Source organism: Urocampus carinirostris, chromosome 15 (assembly GCF_059441175.1).
Source record: "Urocampus carinirostris isolate Australia breed hairy pipefish chromosome 15, RoL_Ucar_1.0, whole genome shotgun sequence".
Taxonomy (NCBI): domain Eukaryota; kingdom Metazoa; phylum Chordata; class Actinopteri; order Syngnathiformes; family Syngnathidae; genus Urocampus; species Urocampus carinirostris.
The window spans coordinates 28,426,315-28,450,918 of record NC_142363.1 but is presented as its reverse complement, the minus strand read 5'-3'; the positions used below and the strand labels follow the sequence as shown (position 1 = coordinate 28,450,918).

General features: G+C 41.3%; 1 protein-coding gene across 2 annotated transcripts in view; it reads left to right on the top strand.

Moving 5' to 3' along the window:
* Window positions 1-23,835, top strand: part of htr1d (5-hydroxytryptamine (serotonin) receptor 1D, G protein-coupled) — a 149,942-nt gene extending 126,107 nt beyond the window's left edge. For both annotated transcript variants that reach the window (XM_088354866.1, XM_088354865.1), the window contains exon 2: window positions 20,623-23,835. In XM_088354866.1, coding sequence (XP_088210992.1) covers window positions 22,267-23,400 — 1,134 coding nt within the window. In that variant the 5' untranslated portion in view covers window positions 20,623-22,266 and the 3' untranslated portion in view covers window positions 23,401-23,835. The remainder of the gene's footprint in view (window positions 1-20,622) is intronic.
* Window positions 23,836-24,604: the final 769 nt, after the last annotated feature.

Genomic DNA, 24,604 nt, shown 5'->3' with positions numbered 1-24,604 from the left:
CCCTAAGTACCCGCCCCGGAATGTTGTCCGGGCCTGGAGCCTTCCTTGTGTTGACCCCTCTCAGGGTCTTTCTCACGTCGGTTGAGTCCAGGTGGAGTGCTCTTTCGTCCTGATTTGGAACCGCTTTCGCTGCAGTGGTGCCGTTTTGTGCCTCAAACCTTCCAAAGAATTTGTTGAGGTCATTCAGAAAGTCCATGCTAGTGTCCTGCACTGGGGCGGTGGTTGGCTTGTATTTGGTAATGGCCTGAATGCCTTTCCACATATCCCTGGTGTTGGTTGTATTGAGGAAACGTTCCTGGATTTTTTGACTGTGCGTTCGCTTTGCTAGTCTGATAGCACGGAGCGTAACGAGGACAGCAGAGAAAATAATCGGGACTACACTTCCCTCCATTCAGGACATTGGCCAGAAGCGCTGCCTATCCCATGCTAAGAACATTATCGGGGACCCCTCTCACCCCCATCATGGACTGTTCACTCTGCTAGCCTCTGGGAAGAGGTACTGCAGTGTGCGGTGCAGGACCACCAGGTTCCGCAGTAGTCTAGTCCCCCTGGCCATTAGACTGTTAAATGGTCAATCTAACATATAGTTAACCTAAATCTTAACGGCTGCTAATCTGACTTTTTGCACTACTGGCAGTTCTTTATAGCTTGCCACTCCTTGCACATTTGCTCTCTGCACTATTGTACTTACAGCGTTATTGTTACAGTGTTAATGTTACTGTTTACCTGACTTGTTAACCTGAATGCCCATTTTGCACATCCGGTTAGCTACTCCTCTTGCACTATCGGCACTATGGTAAAATACTATACGTAGCCATAATACAATACAACTTTTACTTATATCTGTACATTCGAGGAAACTGTGCGGGTCAGATGTATCGACATTTCGTTCTGTATACACGTGTACTAGAATGACAATAAAGTAGATCTGAATCTGAATCTGAATCTGAATTCACTCAACTCATCACAGCAACATCAAGATCGTTCTAAAACAAGGTACCGGGAAACTATAAAACCGCATAGCTCACCTAAGTTCTCACGTTCAATAATGATACGCAATCATGGTCTTCTTACAACCGTGAGTGTAGTAAATCCAGGAGAGTAAAATATTTACAAATACAGAATGGTAAAAAATGTTTTTTCTATGCCGTAGTGCAACCCAACGTGTGATTCACATTCATCTTTTTCGGCCAATTGCAGGGTTTGTTTTGGCCCTCTAGCCAATCCGAGGCTCCGAATAACTTCAGCCAATAGCGATCGATGTAACGGATGATTGACACATCTTTTTCGGCCAATTGCGGGGTTTGTTTCGGCCCTCTAGCGTATCCGAGGCTCCGAATAACTTCAGCCAATAGCGATCGATTTAACGGATGATTGACACATCTTTTTCGGCCAATTGCAGGGTTTGTTTTGGCCCTCTAGCGTATCCAAGGCTCAGAATAACTTCAGCCAATAGCGATCGATTTAACGGATGATTGACACATCTTTTTCGGCCAATTGCAGGGTTTGTTTTGGCCCTCTAGCGTATCCAAGGCTCCGAATAACTTCAGCCAATAGCGATCGATTTAACGGATGATTGACACATCTTTTTCGGCCAATTGCAGGGTTTGTTTTGGCCCTCTAGCCAATCCGAGGCTCCGAATAACTTCAGCCAATAGCGATCGATGTAACGGATGATTGACACATCTTTTTCGGCCAATTGCGGGGTTTGTTTTGGCCCTCTAGCCAATCCGAGGCTCCGAATAACTTCAGCCAATAGTGATTGATTCAAATGATGATTGACACATTGGTTAGCCAATGAAACGCCGGTATATAAATCCCAGCATACACCGCGGACTACTCCACGTTCGGGGAAAATCGAGTCGGCGGCTGTTGCGTAAGTTGCGAGACCTTGCGATTTAATATTGAGCCATATATAAGGCGCACTGTATTATAAGGCGCATGGTCAGCTTTTGAAAAATATTAAGACTTTTAGGTGCGCCTTATAGTGCGGAAAATAGGGTAGTCATTTTATTCATATTTAGTTTATTTGGTCTTTTATTAGCATATTTGGTATTGGAGTAATCCAAAAGTCATTGAAAGTAATCCAGTTAAAGTAACCCTACCCAACCCTGGAAATACATGTTTCCCGCCTTTGCCAAACCAACAGTGTGGAGAGCGCCAAGCCTCGCACTAATCCATATTTCATACGTGCATTCTTCTCCACAAGCCATCTATTATTCATCTTTTGAAACGGGCAAAACAAAACCGGCTTATTTTATATCGAGCAGCGCGGGAATGGAAAGTATTAGCATGTTAGCTAAGGGGACGCCGGGCACGAATGAAAACGCGGGACGGAGTCGGGCCGACATCTGGCTCGTAAAGAGACGTTCGGGGCGCTCGGCCGCCGCGTAAAAACCTGACTTTGTTTAACCTTTCTTCCATTAACGAGGTACGAGCCTTACCCGTACAGTGGAGAATGACTTTGCTGTCGTAATAAATCCATAGTAACTGTTTTAACGGTTGTTTTCTATTGATTGTTTTTCTTGTGACATTTAAGCCACCGGAATATTGAACGTCATCAATGCAGTGAAACCTTTAACGGAATCCAATTTTGCCGAGTTCAAAACATGTTTTCTTATTTAATGTTGTTTACGAACGGTTACGATGCTAGGAGTTTTGTTAGCTTATTTGGAATATCTGAAAGTAATTCACGTTCCTTTTATAACCTTATTATTATACTGTTTGTTTTTATGTCTATATCAGTATTTTGGAACCTTGTTATAGCTGTGTTTTTCAAAAAGTCAGTATGCAATGATGTTGTCAGTTGCTATTCTGTTGTTTTGAACCCTGAGATTAAATTCGGAGTTATTATGACAAGGTTATTATGCAAGTTATATTGTCGGTGGCTATCCAGTTGTTACTAAACGGTTATTATGTCCCTTAGCATATTGCCAGATGTTACAAATAGTATGTCATTTGTGAAATTTGTGATATTTGTAGTTCTTATGCGGTTAATATGTCCTCTATGCAGTTGCCATGTTCTATCCAATTGCCAGAGTATATTGTTGGTGGCTATCCAGTTGTTACTAAATGGTTATTATCCCCTTTGCAGAGTGCCTGATGTTGGAAATAGTGTGTCGTTTGTGAAATTTGTGATATTTGTAGTTCTTATGCGGTTGATATGTCCTCTATGTGGTTGTCATGTTCTATACAATTGCCAAAGTATATTGTCCGTGGCTATCCAGTTGTTACTAAACGGCTATTATGTCCCTTAGCATATTGCCGGATGTTGGAAATAGTGTGTCATTTGTAAAAATGTGTGATGTTTGTAGTTCTTATGCGGTTAATATGTCCTCTATGCAGTTGCCATGTTCTATCCAATTGCCAAGGTATATTGTCGGTGGCTATCCATGTGTTACTAAACGGTTGTTATGTCCCTTAGCATATTGCCAGATGTTATAAATAGTATGTCATTGGTGAAATTTGTGATATTTGTAGTTCTTATGCGGTTAATATGTCCTCTATGTGGTTGTCATGTTCTATACAATTGCCAAAGTATATTGTCCGTGGCTATCCAGTTGTTACTAAACGGCTATTATGTCCCTTAGCATATTGCCGGATGTTGGAAATAGTGTGTCATTTGTAAAAATGTGTGATGTTTGTAGTTCTTATGTGGTTAATATGTCCTCTATGCGGTTGCCATGTTCTATCCAATTGCCAAGGTATATTGTCGGTGGCTATCCATGTGTTACTAAACGGTTGTTATGTCCCTTAGCATATTGCCAGATGTTATAAATAATATGTCCTTTTGAAATGTGTGATATTTGTAGTTCTTATGCGGTTAATATGTCCTCTATGTGGTTGTCATGTTATACAATTTAGCATGTTGTTAAAATATTGTGGTTTGCTATGCAGTTGCAATGTCCCTTTTGGTGTTATTTGCACTTGCTGTTAGGTTATTATGTTGTTATGTTATTGTCATTTGCATTTGTTGTGTCTAGGCAGTTATTTATGATGTTTTTAATTGCTATATCTTCTGTGATATTTTTAGTTGTTGTCAGTTACTATGTCTCCTATGATAACAGTTGTATTTGGAATACTGTATTAATGTCCTTAATGGTGTAATTGGCTGTGCAGTTAGAATGTTGTTTGTGATATTTTAGGATATTTTGCTGTTATCATGCATGTTACTTTGTTGGCAGTTTGTATTTGGTTCTTATGTCCTTACTGATCACGCTTGTTCTTTTGTTATTAGCAACTGACAACAAGTGACAAGTCCCTTACAGTGAGTTTTGTAACAGGAGTGCCTCAAAATATCAGCTGCTATGTAGTTGCAATGTTACCTGTGGTCTTTCATCATGCACTTTACACTGTTGTTATCTTCTATGAGGTTTCTATGACTCCCGTGATATTTTTTTAGAGGTTCTTTGTGGTTATTATATTTTTCAAGCTGTTTTCAGTTGCTATGTCCCCTGTGATGATGTTTGTAGTTGTAGCACTGTTTTTATGTCCCTTGTGATATCAGCTCCCAAGCATTTGGAAATTTTTTATATTGTGCTGTTATTATGCTCTTTATGATGTTGTCAGCTTCTATGAAGATTCTATGTCCCTCGTGATATTTGCCATACCTTTGCGGTAATTATGTCTTTCTCCATGCTCTTTTTGATTATTTCTAGTTGCAATGCAGTTACATTTGTTATGATGTTGTCTCTTTGTATATCTGTAATTGCTAAATGGCTGTTATTTATGATTTTATCTGATAGCGTTATGGTTGGTGGATGCGGACCCAAACACACACAATGTGCAGAGTTTTTAACAAAATTTTTGTTTTTGTTTTTTTGGTAATACTTTTGCTGGAATAAAAAGCCTGAAGGGCTGCACGTGGCCCGCAGGCAATAGTTTGTTCACCTCTCCTCTCAACCTCACCTCAAAACATTACTGCTTTTGAGGAGATCTGCATGGAGGAATGGGCCAAAACACCAGCCACAGTGTTTGAAAAGCTTGTGAAGAGTTACAGAAAATGTTTGGCCTCCTTCTTTGCAAACAAAGGGTACATAAAAAAGTATTGATTTTATTTTGCACCCTGATTTGCAAGTACATTTCTTTTTCTTTTTTTTTCTTTTTTTCTATTCTGCCTCACGATTCAGGTTTACCATTGTTGACCATTGTTGGAGAACTTGCACTATTGACTAAATACGTATTTGTCCCACTGTATTTGTAAAGTATGTTCCCTCCAAGCTGCACGCGTGCGCAATTGCGCACTGCCCGCACATTCTCAGCGCACAAGAAAATCTATCCAGCGCATAGACAACATAAACATAATCTCATCTCATTAGCTACACCGCTTATCCTCAGTAGGGTCGCGGGGGTGCTGGAGCCCATCCCTGCAATCATCGGGCAGGGGACACCCTGAACTGGTTGCCAGCCAATCGCAGGGCACACGGGGACAGACAACTCACTCGCTCATTTACACCAAGGGACAATTTGGACCGGCCAATTCACCTGAAATGCATGTTTTTGGAACGTGGGAGGAAACCGGAGTGCCCGGAGGAAACCCACGCAAGCACGGGGAGAACATACAAACTCCGCACAGGAAGTCTGGAGCTGGATTTGAACCCACGCAGGAGGTTCCCAAGACATGAACTGTGCCGCACAAGCGCTAACCACTGCGCTGCCGTGCTGCCCATTAAAATAATGTATTAATTAATATCTATTATTAGACTTAATCTAATCTAATTAATTCGCCCAATAATATATATATATTTTTTTTTGTTTCTCACTCAGTGAGTGACAGGTGTCTAGCCAATGATACGATACAGTTCACTTACGGTACAAAGCCAATCATGGCATTGATGGTGCTTGCGTCTGGGCACCGCCTATATGCGCTGTGCAGGTTAGCTAGCAGGTTAATAGATGCTAATACAAACCCCGCACCATGGCGAAACGAACAGGTAGCGACACATCCACTCACCAAGCCACATTAAAAAAAGAAATGCAGTTCTTTTAAGACGAAATGGTTGACGGAGTATGTGCAAATGGAAGAAAAAGCGGTGAAAATTGGGTGGGTTTCTTTTTCAAGTGAGAAAGGTCTACTCTGCAAAACATTGTATTTCATATTTCCATGGCAGTATTTTAGCAGTATTTCCGTAGTAGTATTTTCATAAGGGAATTGATGTGGTATTTTTATAGATGTATTTTGGTCATAATATTGCAGTTGTATTTCTGTAGTGTCACAGTAGTATTTCCATAGAAGTATTTCTGTAGTATTTTTTCTGTCATATTTTTTTAGTATTATTTGTGTAGTATTCTTGTAGTATTATTTCTGTGGTGTTTTTGTAATGTTTCCATAGTAGTCTTTCTGTAGTATTGTTGTGGAAAATAGACTTGCATTTGTAGAATAGAGTTGCATACATTTAGAAATGTAGAAAGACTTGCTTACATTGCTTACAATAGTGAGGGAATGTTGACATCATTCGAGAAGATCCTTGGCAAGACAGTTGAGTTTCCCTAAAAGGGCATGGGACCTGCAAGGTCCCGCTGTGCAAGGTCCCTCTGAGCAAACTGAGGCGAACAACATGTCCTAATAAGGGTACGACAGCATCTTCCTGTTTTTACTGAGGACTAGGGCCGCCTTTTGGGTTGTACTTAAACTGAAGCTATAAAAGAGTTGTTATGTCTGGAGTTCTCTGAGTTCTTTTGGGATGACGAAATAAAAGGCTCCCCCTCATGGCAGGCTTCCGGTGTACTTAATTAAATCACGAAAGAAGACTTAAAAGATTATCGAACCTACATTTTCTCCTACAGTAATTTTGGTAGTATTGCTTGCTCAAATCATTGTGCAAAATGTGAATGTTTTAATGTGAGCAAAATGTTATGTCTGAAAGTTGTATATGTCTCCTATATTCCAGAACAGGACCCTGGGCCAGGCCAAAGGACTCTCACATACTGTATAACATTTACACATCCCATTTTTCAGATTTTTGTCTTTTTTTAAGTGGACCAAATTACTTATTTAAAAATAAAGCGTGCATATCTGATGTTGCTCACAGTAGTCCTCGGTTTGCTCGGGGAGCTTGTGTGTTTGCTCAGATACATGAAAAATTAGAGGGAACTTAGTTTGTGAATCTGGAAAATACATGATTCACGCCAGATTACAAATATGACAAATTGGCTTTTAAAGTCCTTACAAGTGCTTGAATTCGGCCATGGAAAAAGTGTACTAACCGTGAGAATAATGAGAATATCGCGGTCCACCGTGCGTTCTTTGTTTTGTTTTTTGCTAAATTGTCGCACGACCAGGATCATATGTGATCCGGTGTTCCATATGGTCTAATTGTGGAAAAGTCAGCATCCCATTTAGTGTTCACCCGTTTTTTTTCCCTTTTTTTAATCTTTCAGCTTCAAACGTGTTTCCCCTTCGACGTCAACACAAACATGAGCTCGGAAACTCATTAGAGTCCAAACCAGTTACGCTGTACGAGCACTGACATACGAGCGTGATGGCTCAACCTCCGCTCACTTAAATTAATTAGCCTCTCCCGAGGGGCGTGTTATCCATTTCTCCCCATACATGGCAAAACACGTTTTCTGTACATGATCAGGGGCAACTTTATGGTCTTAATGGTGTTTTTTTTGCAGGAAACTTAGATGATGCAGTGGAATGTCTTAATATGAATTTATTCAGTAGCTTCGTAACCTGAAAAACTTTGTAAGTAGAGACGCATTTTGAATGAAAAAAGGCTAATCCGTTCCAAGCCCTGCAAAAGTCCAGTACTTTTTTTTGATATATCATAAAAGAGCATAGACATAAAACGAGAGGCAAATGAAGTAAAAATAAAGAATAAAAGACATAATTAAAATACATTTTAGCCTGATTTTTCTTGAAAAACTGATCCAGTGGCGTGTGCTTTTCCCGGCTTTCGACAATCCGTCAGAAATGCGCAAGGCAGACCTAGTAGAACTTTTTCTGGCTGATTCCTTTCCAGAAATTCTGAAAGACTTGTGTCATGTCCTGCACAGTTGTCATGGCGCCCAGCTGGCCCCGCCTCTTGACACCGGCTGAGACGCATTGGACTGATTGCTTTTGGAGTACTTAAACGCTCCTTTTGGGACTGCCCGTTGCCAGATCATTGTTTTGCCTTGTTGAAGACCTGTTCATGCCTGTTTGAGCTGAGTAATGCCTAGTTTGTAATTTTGATTGCCTTTGAACCTATTTTGTTTCGTTTTTGGTCCGTTTGTGTGTCTTTCATTTCCTAATTAAAGTAACAGATCGTCTACGCATATGAGTTCCAACTTCCTGCTTCCCGGCCCGTTTCTTGACAACTTGAATGATGTCTACGTCCTCCTCCCCACTATCTTGCCGTAACCCCTCCTCATCCTCCTCTTCTGTCAACTTTGAACTGTGACAGTGACATGAAGAGCATGCTGGGAGCACGTATACACACGCATGTGCACTGGTTTGCCAGGAAGATTTGAAGCAATAGCCAGTTTGTTTATGTTCCGGAAAATCTGGGAGCGGCTAATAGCAGCGCGTACTGTACTGTATTTTGGACTTTGTATCCTGAAACGCCTTTGTAACTAGAGGCAATATTTTTCCCATTCAGGTACTTCGTAACATGAAACTTTCGTATGTAGATATTCGTAAGTTGATGTACCACTTTATCTTTTACCATACAACTACTGTTGGATTTGCACCGTTGTAGGAGTAAACATAGCTAGCTTGATTATTAGCCAGATATTCCCATTCTTACACACAACTAAGTCAACTTGATTGGTGTTTTTTACATTTGGGAAAATAGTTGGTTTTAGTTATATTTTTGTCAAATTTCTGTAGTAGGATTTTTGTTGTATTTCTGTACTATGATTTTTTTTTATTTCTGTAATAGGATTTTTGTAGTATTTACATAGGAATGTTTTTGTATTATTATTGTATTTTTGTAGTATTTTTTTTTAGATTTTTATTGGGGATTTCTGTAGTCTGATTTGTGTAATATTCCCGTAGTAGTATTTTTTTTAGTATTACTATAGTGTTTAATAGCATTACTATAGTTGTATTATGGTTGTATTTATGGAGTAGTAATTTTGTAGTATTAATATACTATTTTTGTTTTTGTAGCATTGCTGTAGTATTATTTCTGCAATAGTATTTTTGTATAACAACAGTATACCTGTCGTAGTATTTTTCCTTATTCCTTTAGTGTTTTTTCTTTTCAGAATGAAAACAATAAGTTTGTAGCATTTCTGTAATATTTTCGTAGTATACTCTAGTCTTATATTTGTAGTACTTTTATTAGTATATTTGTCATATTTCCACAATAGTATTTCTAGTATTTCTGTAGTGTTTTTGTAGTATTTCTGTCGTATTATTGTTGTTTTCTCATCTCATTAGCCGTACCGTTTATCCTCATTAGGGTCGCGGGAGGGCTGGAGCCCATCCCAGCCATCTCCAGGCAGTGGGCAGGGGACACCCTGAACTGGTTGCCAGCCAATCACAGGGCACACAGGGACAGACAACTCATTCGCTCATTCACACCTAGGGACAATTTGGACCGGCCAATTCACCTGAAATGCATGTTTTTGGAACGTGGGAGGAAACTGGAGTGCCCGGAGAAAACCCACGCAAGCACGGGGAGAACATACAAACTCCGCACAGGAAGTCTGGAGCTGGATTTGAACCCATGACAGGTTCCCATGACATGAACTGTGCCGCACAAGCGCTAACCACTGCGCCGCCGTGCTGCCTTATTGTTGTTTTATTTTTGTAATATTTCTTTACTAGTACTTTTGGAAAATAGTATGACGGAAATAACATTTTTTTTTAGTATCTCTTGAGCATTTTAGTAATAGTTTATATGCTGTAGACACACAAAAAGGCAATGGGGACAAAGTTTGGATAAAAAAAAAAAAACTATATATTTTTTTATCAGTAGTACTTCCTGTGATATATAATGTATATGTTTTGATATTATAAACATTTTCATTCTGCAAGCAGGATTAAAAAGCCTGCCGAGCCGCATGCGGCCCACGGACCGTAGTCTGCCCACCCCTGCTGTACATCATCTGCCGGGACTTGGTCCAACTCTGATAACTGAAAAAAAAGCAGCAAATTGGATTTTTCATGAATGGTAGTACGATTGACTTTGGGAGTTCTTTCAGCTCCCGAGTTTGAGACGTGCGGCGTTTCATTTCCAAACCAGATGGAGGAACTAATCTCTTTTCACGCGGCCCAATTTTAGCCGGTCCTGTTCCTGATTGCGAATCTTTTTCCTCTCATCCATTCATTAGCGGCCTGATGATCTCATTGTCCCGTAAAGCAGAGGAGATAAGGCTCGTGTTGGACTTGACTGATGTGTAAACAGATTGGACGTTCCCTCATCCGTCACGCCTGATCCAGGCCACTGCTATACAAAAGAACCGAGAGGGGGGTAGCACACGATATAGCGACAGAGGCAGGTGGAGCTGCCGTTTCGTTTTTCCACTATGGAAAACTCCATCAGACAACCAGAACTAGAGCTAGATAGATAGATAGATAGATACTTTATTCATCCCCATAGGGAAATTCACACTTCCACTAGTCTCCTTTGTTGTTTATCAACAGATTAACAGGATGGCCTCGGGGTGCTGTGTTGTAGTTTAGCCACAGCGGAGTGGATGACGTCACACGCTAGTCCAAAAGTTCAACGTCCCTGCAGCAGATGGAAATCTTTGTGCCCAGGGTTACACCGCCTTGTGTTCACGTAGATAGCGAGTCCGCCTCCTTTCCGCTTCCTGTGGGCTTTCGTGTCTCTGTCCCTAACAGCGCTGAAGCCGGGTAGCTCCGGGTAGCTACACGTTAGCATCCGGGATGCTAAACCTGAGCCACGTTTCCGTAAAACACAGCAAACTGCACTCCCTGTATGATGTTTTTCACCAGCACGGCCAGTTCGTCGGACTTATTTGGTAGAGAGTTCACATTTACCATGATTACGGACAGTACTGAAGACTTATAACGCCGCTAGCCGCTTAGCTAGCATCCACGAAAGGGCCCCCTTATCACGCCGGCACGAGAATTCTTCACGGTAAGGAGTTGATTCCTCGAATAAACGCATTTTTGTCCGTTAAAACCCATAACCGTAGGATAAAAAGTAATCCAAAGTGTAGTTGTCAAACGGGACGAAAACCAACCAAGATAGAAGCAGACAATTAAAACAATAAATCACAAAAAGTGCGAAAAAACACGCTAGCTAGAACTAGTTCATAACGAGAAACACCATTCAAACTTAAAGACTAGAATGTCTGTGTGCCATTTGAGTTTGTGAAATCTAAATCTAAATTGTAAAAGATGGTGTTGATAATCTGTGTCGTTCTGGTCTAGGAGACTGAAATGTCTTTCTAGGGAGTCCTTCTTGCTGGGTCAACAAAACCAGAAGTGCAGAAGGGCAGAGTCAGCATTTTTGCGGCAATTTTCACATCTAGGGTAACCTACCTGAAAGATTGTGAAAGATAGTGGTCGTATCTAAACATACAAACAAACAAAAAGGGTTCTTCATATTTTTCTACTATAATCTAATAATATATTAGATAATTGTGCTCAATTTAAGTAATATTCTTCTTACTATATCGTTATATTGTGTTTTTTGTAAAATATAGTAATACATAAGATGATTTTGCCCATTTTAAATATTATTTGTCTAACTTCACTACATTTTATCTTGTTTTTCTCATAAAGTATCGCCAGTGGTCTGGGTAACTAAGTATTTTTTTCGTACTGTCATGGTTGCCACGGCGCCCAATTGGCCGCGCCCGTGTGTGTCACGGTTATCATGGTGCCCAATTGGCCCCACCCATGTGTGTCACGGTTGCCATGGTGCCCAATTGGCCCCGCCCGTGTGGTGCCAGCTGCGGCTCGTTGAGAAATTGACTTTCTGTTTATGTAAAGCTCGGCGCTCTCTTGCTTCATGGTCAGCCCGTCAAACGAACTTCTGTCCCACAACACGTGGGTCCTGACTTGGTCCTGTTTTCCTGTGATATCTCCAGTCTGGTATTGTTCCCGTTTGTTGTTGTCCTGTTTAATTTCGAGTTCCAGTTTAGTTTCCGTCCTGTTAAATATTTTATCCAGTTTTTCGTTCCCGTCTAGTTTCTCCTGTTGATTTTCGTTATCCTGATGCGTTATCTATCCTGTCTATCACTTCCTGTCCGGTATCGACCTTGTCTGTCCGATATAAATTCGGGCAATTGGAATCGGTTTCGTCGGTCTCTGGCTTCCGGTCTTTCCACGCCAGACCGGCTACCTAACGTCATCTCATTAGCTACACCGCTTATCCTCAGTAGGGTGGCGGGGGTGCTGGAGCCCATCCCAGCAAACATCGAGCAGTGGGCAGGGGACACCCTGAACTGGTTGCCAGCCAATCGCAGGGCACACGGGGACAGACAACTCACTCGCTCATTCACACCTAGGGACAATTTGGACTGGCCAATTCACCTGAAATGCATGTTTTTGGAATGTGGAAGGAAACCGGAGTGCCCGGAGGAAACCCACGCAAGCGCGGGGAGAACATACAAACTCCGCACAGGAAGTCTGGAGCTGGATTTGAACCCACGCAGGAGGTTCCCAAGACTGGAACTGTGCCGCACATGCGCTAACCACTGCGCCGCCGTTATTCGACGTGCATAACTCCCCATTTCCCCAAAAATAAAGGCTTGTGTGAGAACGTTACGCGATTGGGTCCTGTATCTGTTCTGGTTCTGACACCTATTGTACCACTTTTTTTAAATATTAAAGTATAAAAATAATCTATCAGACAATTTTAGCTCAATTTAAGTATCTTACAGGGATAAAACCTATGTCCACATTTCCGCAACCAAAACTAAGGTTGTCGTGTTCCATACCAAAAACTGTTGCATTATAAAATATTTATTTGGGTTTAGAATCTTTGCACATTTTCCCCAAAGCTTAGTAGAATGCGACTTATACTCCAGTTCGACATATAGACCATGGTGACTTTTATTGTCATTTATAGTCTTTTAAATGACAAAAAAATAAAATCTATTTTCTCCATTCATTTTCAAATTATTATGGAACTGGAACACATCCAATACCAACAAAATAGTGGACAAGGCTGCAGGGTCATAAAGTGGAGGCGTCTTGTGTCAAGTATGTCATAAATCCAGGACCTATCGTGTTTATCTATCCTCTATACAGAATACTGAGTATGTACATCAGTAACCCTTCTGCCCCCACTTCCCTTGGAGATTAGTTTTCGATTGAGAATATACATCAGCATCACTAGTGCCCCCAAAGCCCTTATCGGTTGGAGAATATTTACTACCATGTACCTGTCCCTGGTGGGAAAAAGGTTAGGGGAAATGGCTCTGCTCTCAATCATCTATACACAGTTGTTTAGACTTGGTCCCCTAGGGGAAGAACCTAGTATTGTTTTATTTGGGCCAAAGCAACTTGATGTGGTCATCCTTAGCTACTTCGCGCTTTGGTTATCGCTGGTTCACTATTTCGTGGATTTTGAATTGAACTGTCTTTACTGTCATTGATATCGTATGGTACATTGTGTTCTGCAGTGGACAGCAGAGAGTCATTCAAGTCAAGTCATTTTTATTTGTATAGCCCTTAATCACAAAGGGTCTCAAAGGGCTGCACAGGTTATTTCACAGACTATTTTTCAGACTATTATTACACCATCCCCTGATCTGGAACCAACATGAGGGCAAGGAAAAATTCAAAAACCTTAACATGAGGAAAATGAAGAAACCTTGAGAAGGGAACGTATATGTGCCATCCCCTTTCGGGATTACGAGACAGCAAAGAATGTTGCAATCACAAATAATACAGAGATATTGTCCACGAAAAGTATAGGTTATTCATACGCTATAGAGTAGAAGTGTGTTTTAAGCTTAGATTTAAACATTTCCACTGAGGTTTCGGATCGGATCTCGGGGAGAAGAGCATTCCACAGCACCGGTGCCGGGATGGAGAACGCTCTCGAACCAGCGGAACACTTCTTGGCTCTTGGGATCACCAGAAGACCGGCGCTCTCAGAACAAAGGCTTCGGACTGGAACATAGGGGTGTCATGAACCAGAACGGACTCTCGGATCCAATAGCGTCAGTTTCAAAAGTGCTTTTATTGGAAAGAGTAGTTGGAGCTAGCTTGGGACGTCGACGCTTGTCGGTCGTCAGCCTCTTCGGGCGGAATGGCAGCTTCGTGACGGGTGGACAAAAAGTACAGCTGAGCGGTAAGTCGACGGCCAAAAAAAGAGAATTAAAGTGTAAATTAGAGAGAGAAAATAGACAGGGAAAAAGAAAGAGTTAGAGAGTGAGAGAGAAATAAAGATAAGAGAAAAAGAGGGAGAGAAAGAGAGAGTGAACAGGAGAAAGAAAAAGAGGGAAGAATAAATAATAAAGAAGTGAGTCAGAGAGAAATGGAGAAATACTACCACAATTGTTTTGCAAGTGTTCACTGGCTTTGGTGACATCTGGTGGAAATATTTCAAACTACAGCTCATTTTTCTCATGCGCTTCTCTCACTGTTGTCTTGTGGGCCGGTTTTAAACCATTGGTGGGCCTGATCTGTTTGACACCTGTGCCCTACACTATAGGAGAGAGATTTGTCTCAAAACAAATATATTTGCAATCGCATTTTTGTGGCTCTGCAAAAACCATGATTGACATTGGATATCTTCTTTTAATGGTACTGGTGAAATTGGAAAAATGGCTCTGAAAGTCCTTAAAAAAGTGCTTAAATTTGGCCATGAAAAGGGTGTTCGAACCATGCGGTCTCATTACCTGCCGTCAGGGTTGGGTAGGGTTACTTTAACTTGATTACTTTCAATGACTTTTGGATTACTCCAACCAAATATGCTAATAAAAGACAAAAGAAACTAAATATGAATAAAATGACTCCATTTTGTGCAGGCTTGGGGAGTAACGGAATACATGGAACGGCAAAAATGATGTTGGCAAGCTGTTTGGATTTGTTTTTAATTTGTTTCTGTCGCATTTTATGTTCGTTTTGCCGGAGATCAAAGAGATCAAAGCCAGGAGAGATAGCTTACCACGTGTTGTGAGTCATCATTTTATTCATATTTAGTTTCTTTTGTCTTTGATTAGCATATTCGGTATTGGAGTCATCCAAAAGTCATTGAAAGTAATCCAGTTAAAGCAACCCTACCCAACCCTGATTATAAAACATTATCATAAACAAAAATCATCATTCAAGTAATCACATTACATTCTATATATACAGAAATTTGGTGCCTGAGCTGAGTTCAAAGTCCTGCGCTTCTCTTTTGTTTCCTTTTAGCAACAAACAATTAGCATATTAACCACAAGAGGGCACTCCAAGACCACTCTATATGTTTCTCAAAGGCAGAACAGTTACCTTAAGCAGTATTATTTAATTGTAACGGAACACATGGAACGGCAAAATGATGTTGGCAAGCTGTTTGGATTTATTTTCATTTTGTTTCTGTCTGTCGCATTTTATGTTAGTTTGCCGGAGATCAAAGAGATCAAAGCCAGGAGAGAAAGCTTACCACGTGTTGTGAGTCATCATTTTATTCATATATTTATTATTATTTATTATTGTCTTTTATTAGCATATTTGGTATGGGAGTAATCCAAAAGTCATTGAAAGTAATCCAGTTAAAGTAACCCTACCCAACCCTGATTATAAAACATTATCATAAACAAAAATCATCATTCAAGTAATCACATTACATTCTATATATACAGAAATTTGGTGCCTGAGCTGAGTTCAAAGTCCTGCGCTTCTCTTTTGTTTCCTTTTAGCAACAAACAATTAGCATATTAACCACAAGAGGGCACTCCAAGACCACTCTATATGTTTCTCAAAGGCAGAACAGTTACCTTAAGCAGTATTATTTAATTGTAACGGAACACATGGAACGGCAAAATGATGTTGGCAAGCTGTTTGGATTTATTTTCATTTTGTTTCTGTCTGTCGCATTTTATGTTAGTTTGCCGGAGATCAAAGAGATCAAAGCCAGGAGAGAAAGCTTACCACGTGTTGTGAGTCATCATTTTATTCATATATTTATTATTATTTATTATTGTCTTTTATTAGCATATTTGGTATGGGAGTAATCCAAAAGTCATTGAAAGTAATCCAGTTAAAGTAACCCTACCCAACCCTGCCTGCCATCATCGAGGGATTTCTTTATAGACTCCTACACCCATGTTTCCAAGGAGGTGACAATAAAGTCGGACGGCAATTGTGTCGGATCGGGAATTGAACGACTGTTAAACATCATCGAAATGAAATGCCTCCGGAAAAAAAATCGATAGACGTAATAACACAGTTTAATAATTAAAGAGAGGGTTGCCGAGGCTTCATCCATTAAGAAAGGCCACTGCTGCGTTTGGTAATTCGACCTTGATCACTGTTGAAATGACGGAAGATTCGAGTTTGTGAATCAATTGAAGTCAACAGTGTATCCCATTTATGGTGTTTGTTAGGAATCGGGATATAGTACACTCCCGGGGTTCGACATTCTGAGTTAGGCATAGCGGGGTATAGATACCTATGGTAATTAGCTCCGAACCCCTGGTACCCCAGATAAAACATGAACTCATTAATTATATACAGTATACCGGCACCGTATCCCCTAGAGCAGGGGTGTTAAACTCATTTTAACTCAGGGGCCACACGATAGAACAAACATTCTGTCGGGGGCCGGACTAGTAGATTAAAGAGAAAGAAAAAGAGATAAAGAAATAAAAGAAAGAGGGAGGGAAAAGGTGGGACAAAGAAAGAAAAAGAGAGAGAGGGAGAGAGCATGAGAAACAAAAGATAAAAAGTTGTGAGAGTGGGGGAAAAGAAAGGGATAGGAAGAAAGAAATCCAAAGAGAAATTGAGAGACAGAAGGAGAGAAAGGAGAAAGGAAAGCGCAAAGGGTATGAAGAGACAAAGAGAAAAGAGAGAAAAGGAAGTTAGAGAAAAAGAAGTTAAAAGACACAGAGAGAGAAAGAGAGCAACAAAGGAAGAGAAAAAGAGAAACAGAGAGTATAAGAGACGGAGACAGAGTGGGAGAAAAGGGGTGGAAAAAAAGAGAGAGAGAGAGAGAGAGAGAGAGAGAGAGAGAGAGAGAGAGAGAGAGAGAGAGAGAGAGAGAGAGAGAGAGAGAGAGAGAGAGAGAGAGAGAGAGAGAGAGAGAGAGAGAGAGAGAGAGATAAATAAATACAAGTACAGTGTCTTTGTGAGAGGCACATGGTTTGGCAACATCAAGTTGACATATTTCAACCTGCAGCTTGTTTTTCTCTTGCGCTTCTCAGTGTTGTCGGGGGCCATACTAGTAGATTAAAAAGAAAGAAAAATAGATAAAGAAATAAGAGAAAGAGGGAGGGAAAAGGAGAGTGGGCGGGACAAATAAAGAAAAAGAGAGAGAGCGGGAGAAACAAAAGATAAAAAGTCGTGAGAGAGGGGGAAAGAAGGGGAGAGGAAGAAAGAAATACAAAGATGATAGAAAGACAGAAGGAGAGAAAAGAAAGCGCAAAGAGAAGGAAGAGAGATAGAGAAAAGTGAGAAAAGGAAAAAAGGAAGTTAGAGCAAAAGAGGTTAAAAGACAGAGAGAGAGAAAGAGACAAAGAGCAACAAAGGAGGAGAAAAAGAGACACAGAGAGTGAGAGACAGAGACAGAGTGGGAGAAAAGGGGTGGAAAAGAAAGAGAGAGAGAGAGAAATAAATACAAGTACAGTGTCTTTGTTCGAGGCGCCTGGCTTTGGCAACATCAAGTTGACATATTTCAACCTGCAGCTTGTTTTTCTCTTGCGCTTCTCTGAGTGTTGTCTCGCGGGCCGGATTCAATCCCTCAGCGGGCCTGATCTGGCCCGCGGGCCGCCGGTTTGACACCTGCGCCCTAGAGTCAAGAACACATTCACATTTTGGACTCTTTCTGCGAGATTAATACAGAGGAGGGGGTTCCCAGCCCCCTCGCTCAACCCAACTGATGTGTTGCAACATCTCGTTGGGAGTTATTAGGTGAGCAAACCCACCAATTCCGAGCGCCAAGCAGGGAGGCAATGGGTACCAATGTTATAAGCCTTGAACCGGCCACCCTCCAGAGATTTTCCTTTTCAGTGTACATAAGGATAAAGTATACTAAACGTTCCTGTGACAGTGAGCTTCTTAGCCTAGCTTTTACACATTTTTAAGCAGAGAAGCTCTGCTCACATGCAACCTGAGTACAGGAAAGGATCAACAGGAGCTTATATGCCAGCTCAATGACATGATAGGCATCTATGAGGAGATTATATGGAGAAAGGACCTGCTTTTTTATTGTTTTTCATTTTCGTTTTTTTGTTTTCTTTTTCTCCTTTTGTTTCCTTTATTCCTAAGCTTTTTTTCAAGTATCTTCCCTCTTTTTCTTTTTTTTCCTGCATTTAATTTTCCTTGCACTCTTTTGATTCTTCAAACCTCTTACTTATTTTTTCTTCTTTTATTATTGTTTCTTCTTCTTTCGCTCTTGTTGCCTTTATTTTATTTTTTCTTCTGTTGTTCCTTTTTTCCTTTTTTTTATCTCTATTTGTCCTCCAAAAGTGATTTCGTACGTAATGTTGCATTATTTTTAATATATCGATAAAAGCAACCAAAAAACATCTTAAGAGGCTTTTGGGAGCCAAACAAGCTGGCTCTTTTTTATTGAGCTGAGCCAAAAGAGCCGCTTCTTGAAAAAAATGACATAGTTCCCGACAATACAAGTTTATTTGAGTGTGAGGCAAAAAGTCCAAGATGAGTGAAAAGTCATAATAACAGTCCTTTAAACTCTGTTTTTTTTTGTCTTTTCCTGGATTTTTGGCTCCAAGCCACCCAGCACCTTTCTGCCCTCCATCGTGCCTGAATTTCAAATGACAACAAATAATGGACAGGAATCTTAGAGACGTGACTCATTACATGGGGCGGTATAAGCTCAGGAGGTAGAGCGCTCGTCTTGGGATCAAGGGATCGCAGGTTCGATTCCCGGCTCCTCCGTGTTATATGTCGAAGTGTCCTTGGGCAAGACACTGAATCCCTAGTGCCTCTAAGCATTATAAATAGTTTTGGCCACTATTGGTGTGTGAGTGTGTGTGTGAATGGGTAAGTGTGAAGCCCATTGTAAAGCTCTTTGGGAGATCTTCATTGACCTGAAAAGCGCTATAGAAATGCAGACCATTTACCATTTACATGCATGAGCACCGCAAAAGTTTTGGAAAACTCGAAATAATTTGTTCCACACCATAAAGTGAAAACATCGTAAGGCGGGGACGCCGTACCCCGGGGGTCTACTGTAATTTATGTCTGAGGATTCGAGTTTGTGATTTAGTTGAAATGATCTCTTCCATTTGTGGAGTCAGGATTTGGGGTATTCTGTTCAAAAGTTTTGGCATAGACCACACCAGTGTTCCCTCTAAGCAGCGCGTACACAATTGCGCACTGCTCGCATATTCTCTGCGTACAAGAAAATCCAGCCAGCGCGCAAAAATCAGGGCTCAAAATTACTAATTAAGAAGCGACTTAAGTCAAAGTTACAGTGCATGAAGGTAAAAATACACGGGTTTCCCTGACATTGTGTCCTAAATGCGGTATTTTGAAGTCGAGTCGAAGTAGCACGAATTTCAGTAATGTTAATAGAGTTTGTCGAGAACCGGCTTCTTCGGCTCGGCTCACTAAAAGGAACTGGCTCTTTTGGGTCCTAAACGGCTCTTTGGGTTGTTTTTGCTTCTTTAATCCCAACATGACCAAATATTATGTAAAATTATGCACAAAATGACTTCAAGGAAGGGGGAACTAGAACAAAAAAGAAAAAAATACCAAAATGAAAAAGTAGTGAAAAGCTGAGGGAAAAAAAAGAAACAAAAGGAAGAGAAAAAAATGAACAAAAAATGTAGAAAAAAGCCAGAAAAAACAAAAAGAAAGAAATATAGGAAAAAACTAAATTGAGAACAAAAGAAAAAAGTAACCGCTCGGAAAAAAATAAACACAATGAAATTTTTTTTAAAGGAATTTAAAAAAAAGGAGAAAAAAACACAGAAAAAAGAAGAAAAAGTTTGTTGCATTCAAATCATTTCCAATAATATCAAGTGAATTTTGTTGCCAACATTGTACTTCCACTAATAAATGTGATTAAGAACAGTTCTGTATCTTACAACCGACTCAATAAGCCCCCAAAAATGTTAATATTATGCGACAAAATAATCAGAAAATAAAAAGAAATGGATATCTTGTGAAAGAATTGTAAGAACAAATGACATTTGTAGGCCGTACAACCTTTGCAATAGTACATGAGTCAATTCATTCAAAAGAGAAAAATACTTTTGCATTGCCGGAAACTCAGCAAAATGTAACATGATGTCAAGTTTTGGACATGTTTGATCATTAATGATCTTGCCACACTTGGGATTATGGTGGCTCACTGTTGTTTCAAGCGTTGCTCACCGACTTTGTGTGAACACTCAGACCTGTGGAAAATTAGAGGGAACATTGGACCACACCAAAATCGAGAAATCATTGTTTTGTCCCCACCGATACCGTGATCACCTAAAAAATGTACCCAATCAACGCCAAGACAAAACCTAGACCCTTGCATAGACCGTTATATCAAGAAGAACGGTCACACAAACTAAATCTCTCTATTTTTTTCTCTCATGCAGAAGATCGAACACCAAGCCTGGAGTTGGATCGCATATCCTCTGATCTTCTGTCTACCGGACTCCGCCTGAGATAACAGCCTGTCAAAAATCCGACCTGGTATCCGTAAACATCATCTTTCCAGGTCGAGCTCACCTCAACGGGAGCCCATTAAAGCACCAAAGAGATACAAAGTTTGCTGTCGAGGTGTTTCCGGCCAATTGCCCAAAGTTTGGAGATGAGATTAGAAAAGTCGAGGAAGAGAAGAACAAACGTGGCCGCTTGACAGAAACCAAACACAAATGAGGATCCATTGTTCCTGCCGCAACGCAAGCGGGACCCAATCGATATCCCGAAACCCAAATGGACAAATCGGTCTGCTTCGATTACGGGACCATTAGCCAGGGAAATGATTCGATTAGACCAGTGACGTGCAGTGAGGTTCTGGTGAGGCACAATCATATCTCCAAATTCAGTAACCTAACATCTTTTGTTTGAAAACCAGCATTTTTGTATAAATCGTAGCAAAAAAACTTCAAAATGCTACTGACGTACCTTTACCTATTAAGACATTGCGCAGTTCCTTTTAAATATAAGCACCGCTAACTTGTAAATGTCCTTATTTTTCCTCAGTTTGACACCATGCCAGCAGTTCTCCTCTCGCGCCTCCTGGGGGCGATAGTGAGAGAAGCGATTCTCGGCAGCCGCTCTCTCTTAGCGCATCGGCCATGCTACTTACGAGAGTCACTTGTTCTCAGCTTAAGCTTGTATCTACAATTACACAAACCTTGAATACATTTTCCCCATAGAAAAGAACTGAAAACCAATTAATCCGTTCCCAGCCTCCCAAAATCATCCAAGCTTACCCAAAATAGATATAAAACATCAAATGTGAGTTTATTATAAGCGTAGAGGAAGTCAGCAGTTGCTAACTCTGAGTCTAAATGCACGTAAATTCTTAGCATGATACTCCAGCGGCAACTCTACTCTATGGTCACCACTGGCATTAGCACACAATGCTAACGTTAGACAATTGTCAATGGACTTGTAGCCTGTTTTTTCTCCTCAGCATTGATGAATGCTTATTTTTATCTATTTATTTAATAAAAAGGCCCATCTTGTTGCAGCTAAACTCTTGCTACGGGATATAACCTGCTTCAGAAATTAGTGAAGTGAAGCTCTGCGTAAACGTTACTCGCCTTTTTCCAATGCCGTACCACAGAGTGTATACGAGTCCATTTCGAGCACTCGGCCCTCTGGTGGTGGTGTCTAGAAATTCTCTGAACTTGGATTTTCTCTCAAATGTAAGGCAAAATTTTTGCTCAATAGACATCATCATCTGAATATTTTTAACTACAGTAGCTCGTATGTGGAGGGTCCACTGTATTAGTAAGGGTCAATGAGAAAATTAAACTAATTTTGAAAAAGAAAATCCCAAAATTGTGTCGTTTAATGAGAAAGAAGCTGAACACTGAAAAAATACATCTGTTTAAGATACTTTTAATGTTACATTTCCGTGACAGGTGAGGCGCAGCCTTACCTGCCTCCCCTGACTGCACATCACTGGATTCAAAGCTTTGTAAGAGAAACCAGGTGCAGAGGGATTTCAACTCAAAACTGATGATACACATTTGCAATGATGTTCTTCTAAAGCTGTAGAGGACAAGATGGAGTTCTACAACAGCTCCCAGGATTACTTCATGAACTTCTCTGAAAGCCCCGATCCGACGGAAGTTCCCCCATACTGGAGCGACGCTTCAGTCCTGGGTTTCCAGATCTCCCTGTCTGGGCTCCTGGGTTTAGTAACCTTCGCAACTGTGCTGTCCAACGCCTTCGTCATCGCCACCATCGTTCTGACCAGGAAGCTGCACACGCCTGCCAACTTCCTGATCGGCTCCCTGGCCGTCACTGACCTCCTCGTGTCCATCCTGGTGATGCCTATCAGTATCGTCTACACCGTCAGCAAGACCTGGTCTCTGGGGCAGATCGTGTGCGATATTTGGCTATCTTCGGACATCACTTTTTGCACGGCGTCTATCCTCCACTTGTGCGTTATTGCCCTGGACCGTTACTGGGCTATCACCGACGCTCTGGAGTACTCCAAACGCCGCACCATGCGGCGAGCAGGGATCATGGTGGCGGTGGTATGGGTGATCGCCATTTCCATTTCCATGCCTCCGCTTTTCTGGCGGCAGGCCAAAGCCCACGAGGAACTGACGGAGTGTTTGGTGAATACAGATCAGATCTCTTATACCCTCTACTCTACCTTCGGAGCTTTCTACGTTCCCACAGTGCTCCTGGTTATACTTTACGGACGAATCTACGTGGCGGCGCGTTCCCGCATCTTTAAGATGCCGACAGCGTCTGGGAAGCGATTCACGACGGCGCAGCTGATCCAGACCTCGGCCGGCTCGTCCCTGTGCTCGCTCAACTCCTCGTCCAATCAGGAGGGTCATCTCCACTCAGGGACGGGCAACTCGCCGCTTTTCACAAACAGCGTGAAGGTGAAGCTCGCCGACAGCGTGCTGGAGAGGAAGCGGCTGTGCGCCGCCCGGGAGAGGAAAGCCACCAAAACGCTTGGCATCATCTTGGGCGCCTTCATTGTGTGCTGGTTGCCCTTCTTCGTGGGCACGCTGGTGACGGCCATTTGCAAGGAATGCTGGTTCCACCCGTTGCTCTTTGATGTCTTCACTTGGCTGGGTTACCTCAACTCGCTCATCAACCCGGTGATCTACACCGTGTTCAATGATGAGTTCAAGCAGGCTTTTCAGAAACTCATCAAGTTCAGACGTTTCTCCTGAAGACTGAACTCAGGGAAAGCAGGATAACTGAGCAAACGTCATTAAGCTCATGGAACCTTTCCCATCATGTGAAAAATATGAACATATGGTAGTAGATGTTTTAATTTTATACTCCAGGTGCCATACCGTTCCAAGTATCAACAGAAAGACTTGCATGCGGAATAAGCAAGAACTGATGATGATTCAATTAGCAGGGATGTGGACTCGCTAGCAGAAACATTAGGTACACTTGATCAAATCCAATGGACCAGGATATGACACTAAGTCTTTCTGAGGTGGGGATCACAAAGAGAAATTGACATATAGAATGGGATAGAAATTTATGACACGCACTTCCAAACCCCCGATACCCCATTTCAAAACATTAAAATGAAAACATAGTATAATGTAATGACTACTTAAGTGTAATATACCTGTACGGGATTACATTATTAAATAAAAAGCCATGTGAAAGAAAAATCATTTTGCCTTTGGTATGAGATGACTTGAGCTGGTCCAGTAGAGTTGCAGGTGGATCCTGAGGAGAGAGGAGACGGCCAACTAGAGTTAAGATTGATTTAGAGACTCCACTTGCGTGGATTGTCATGCCTTTAGAAGATGTTCTCACTTTAATCACCTCCTTATTTTTATTAATAGCCCCGATTGTTGATTAGTCACAGCCATCCAACTTATATACCACAGCCATATCCCCCTAGTGACTTTTTGGGAGAGATTGATTTAGAGGAGGGGATTCCCAGCCCCCTCGCTCAACCCAACTGAGGTGTTGGGAGTCATTAGGTGACCAAACCCCCCAATTCCAACCTCTAATGCTAAACGCCAAGGAGGGAGGCAACGGGTACCAATGTTTAAGTCTTAGGTATGACTCGGCCGAGGCTTGAACCACAACCTCCCAGTCTCGGGGCGGGCGCCATACCCCTAAGGCCACCGAGCTGGCCATCCAATTTACAGAGGTTATTAATACGTGTGCCATTTTTGAGTTTGTTCGTACTCGCAAGCTTTATTTCCATGGTTATCACGTTATCACTTCTTCTTTTAGTATAACTGCAAATCCTGGACCCAAAGTGAATGAGTTCAGTACGATAAATACAAAATTGTATCACCTACTCGCAAAGTCTTAAGGAAGCATTTGAGAAGATGGTCATTGTGGGAGGTTATTCAGCCCTGACGCAAACTACTTGCTAACCAGCAGGCCCGATAGTAAACA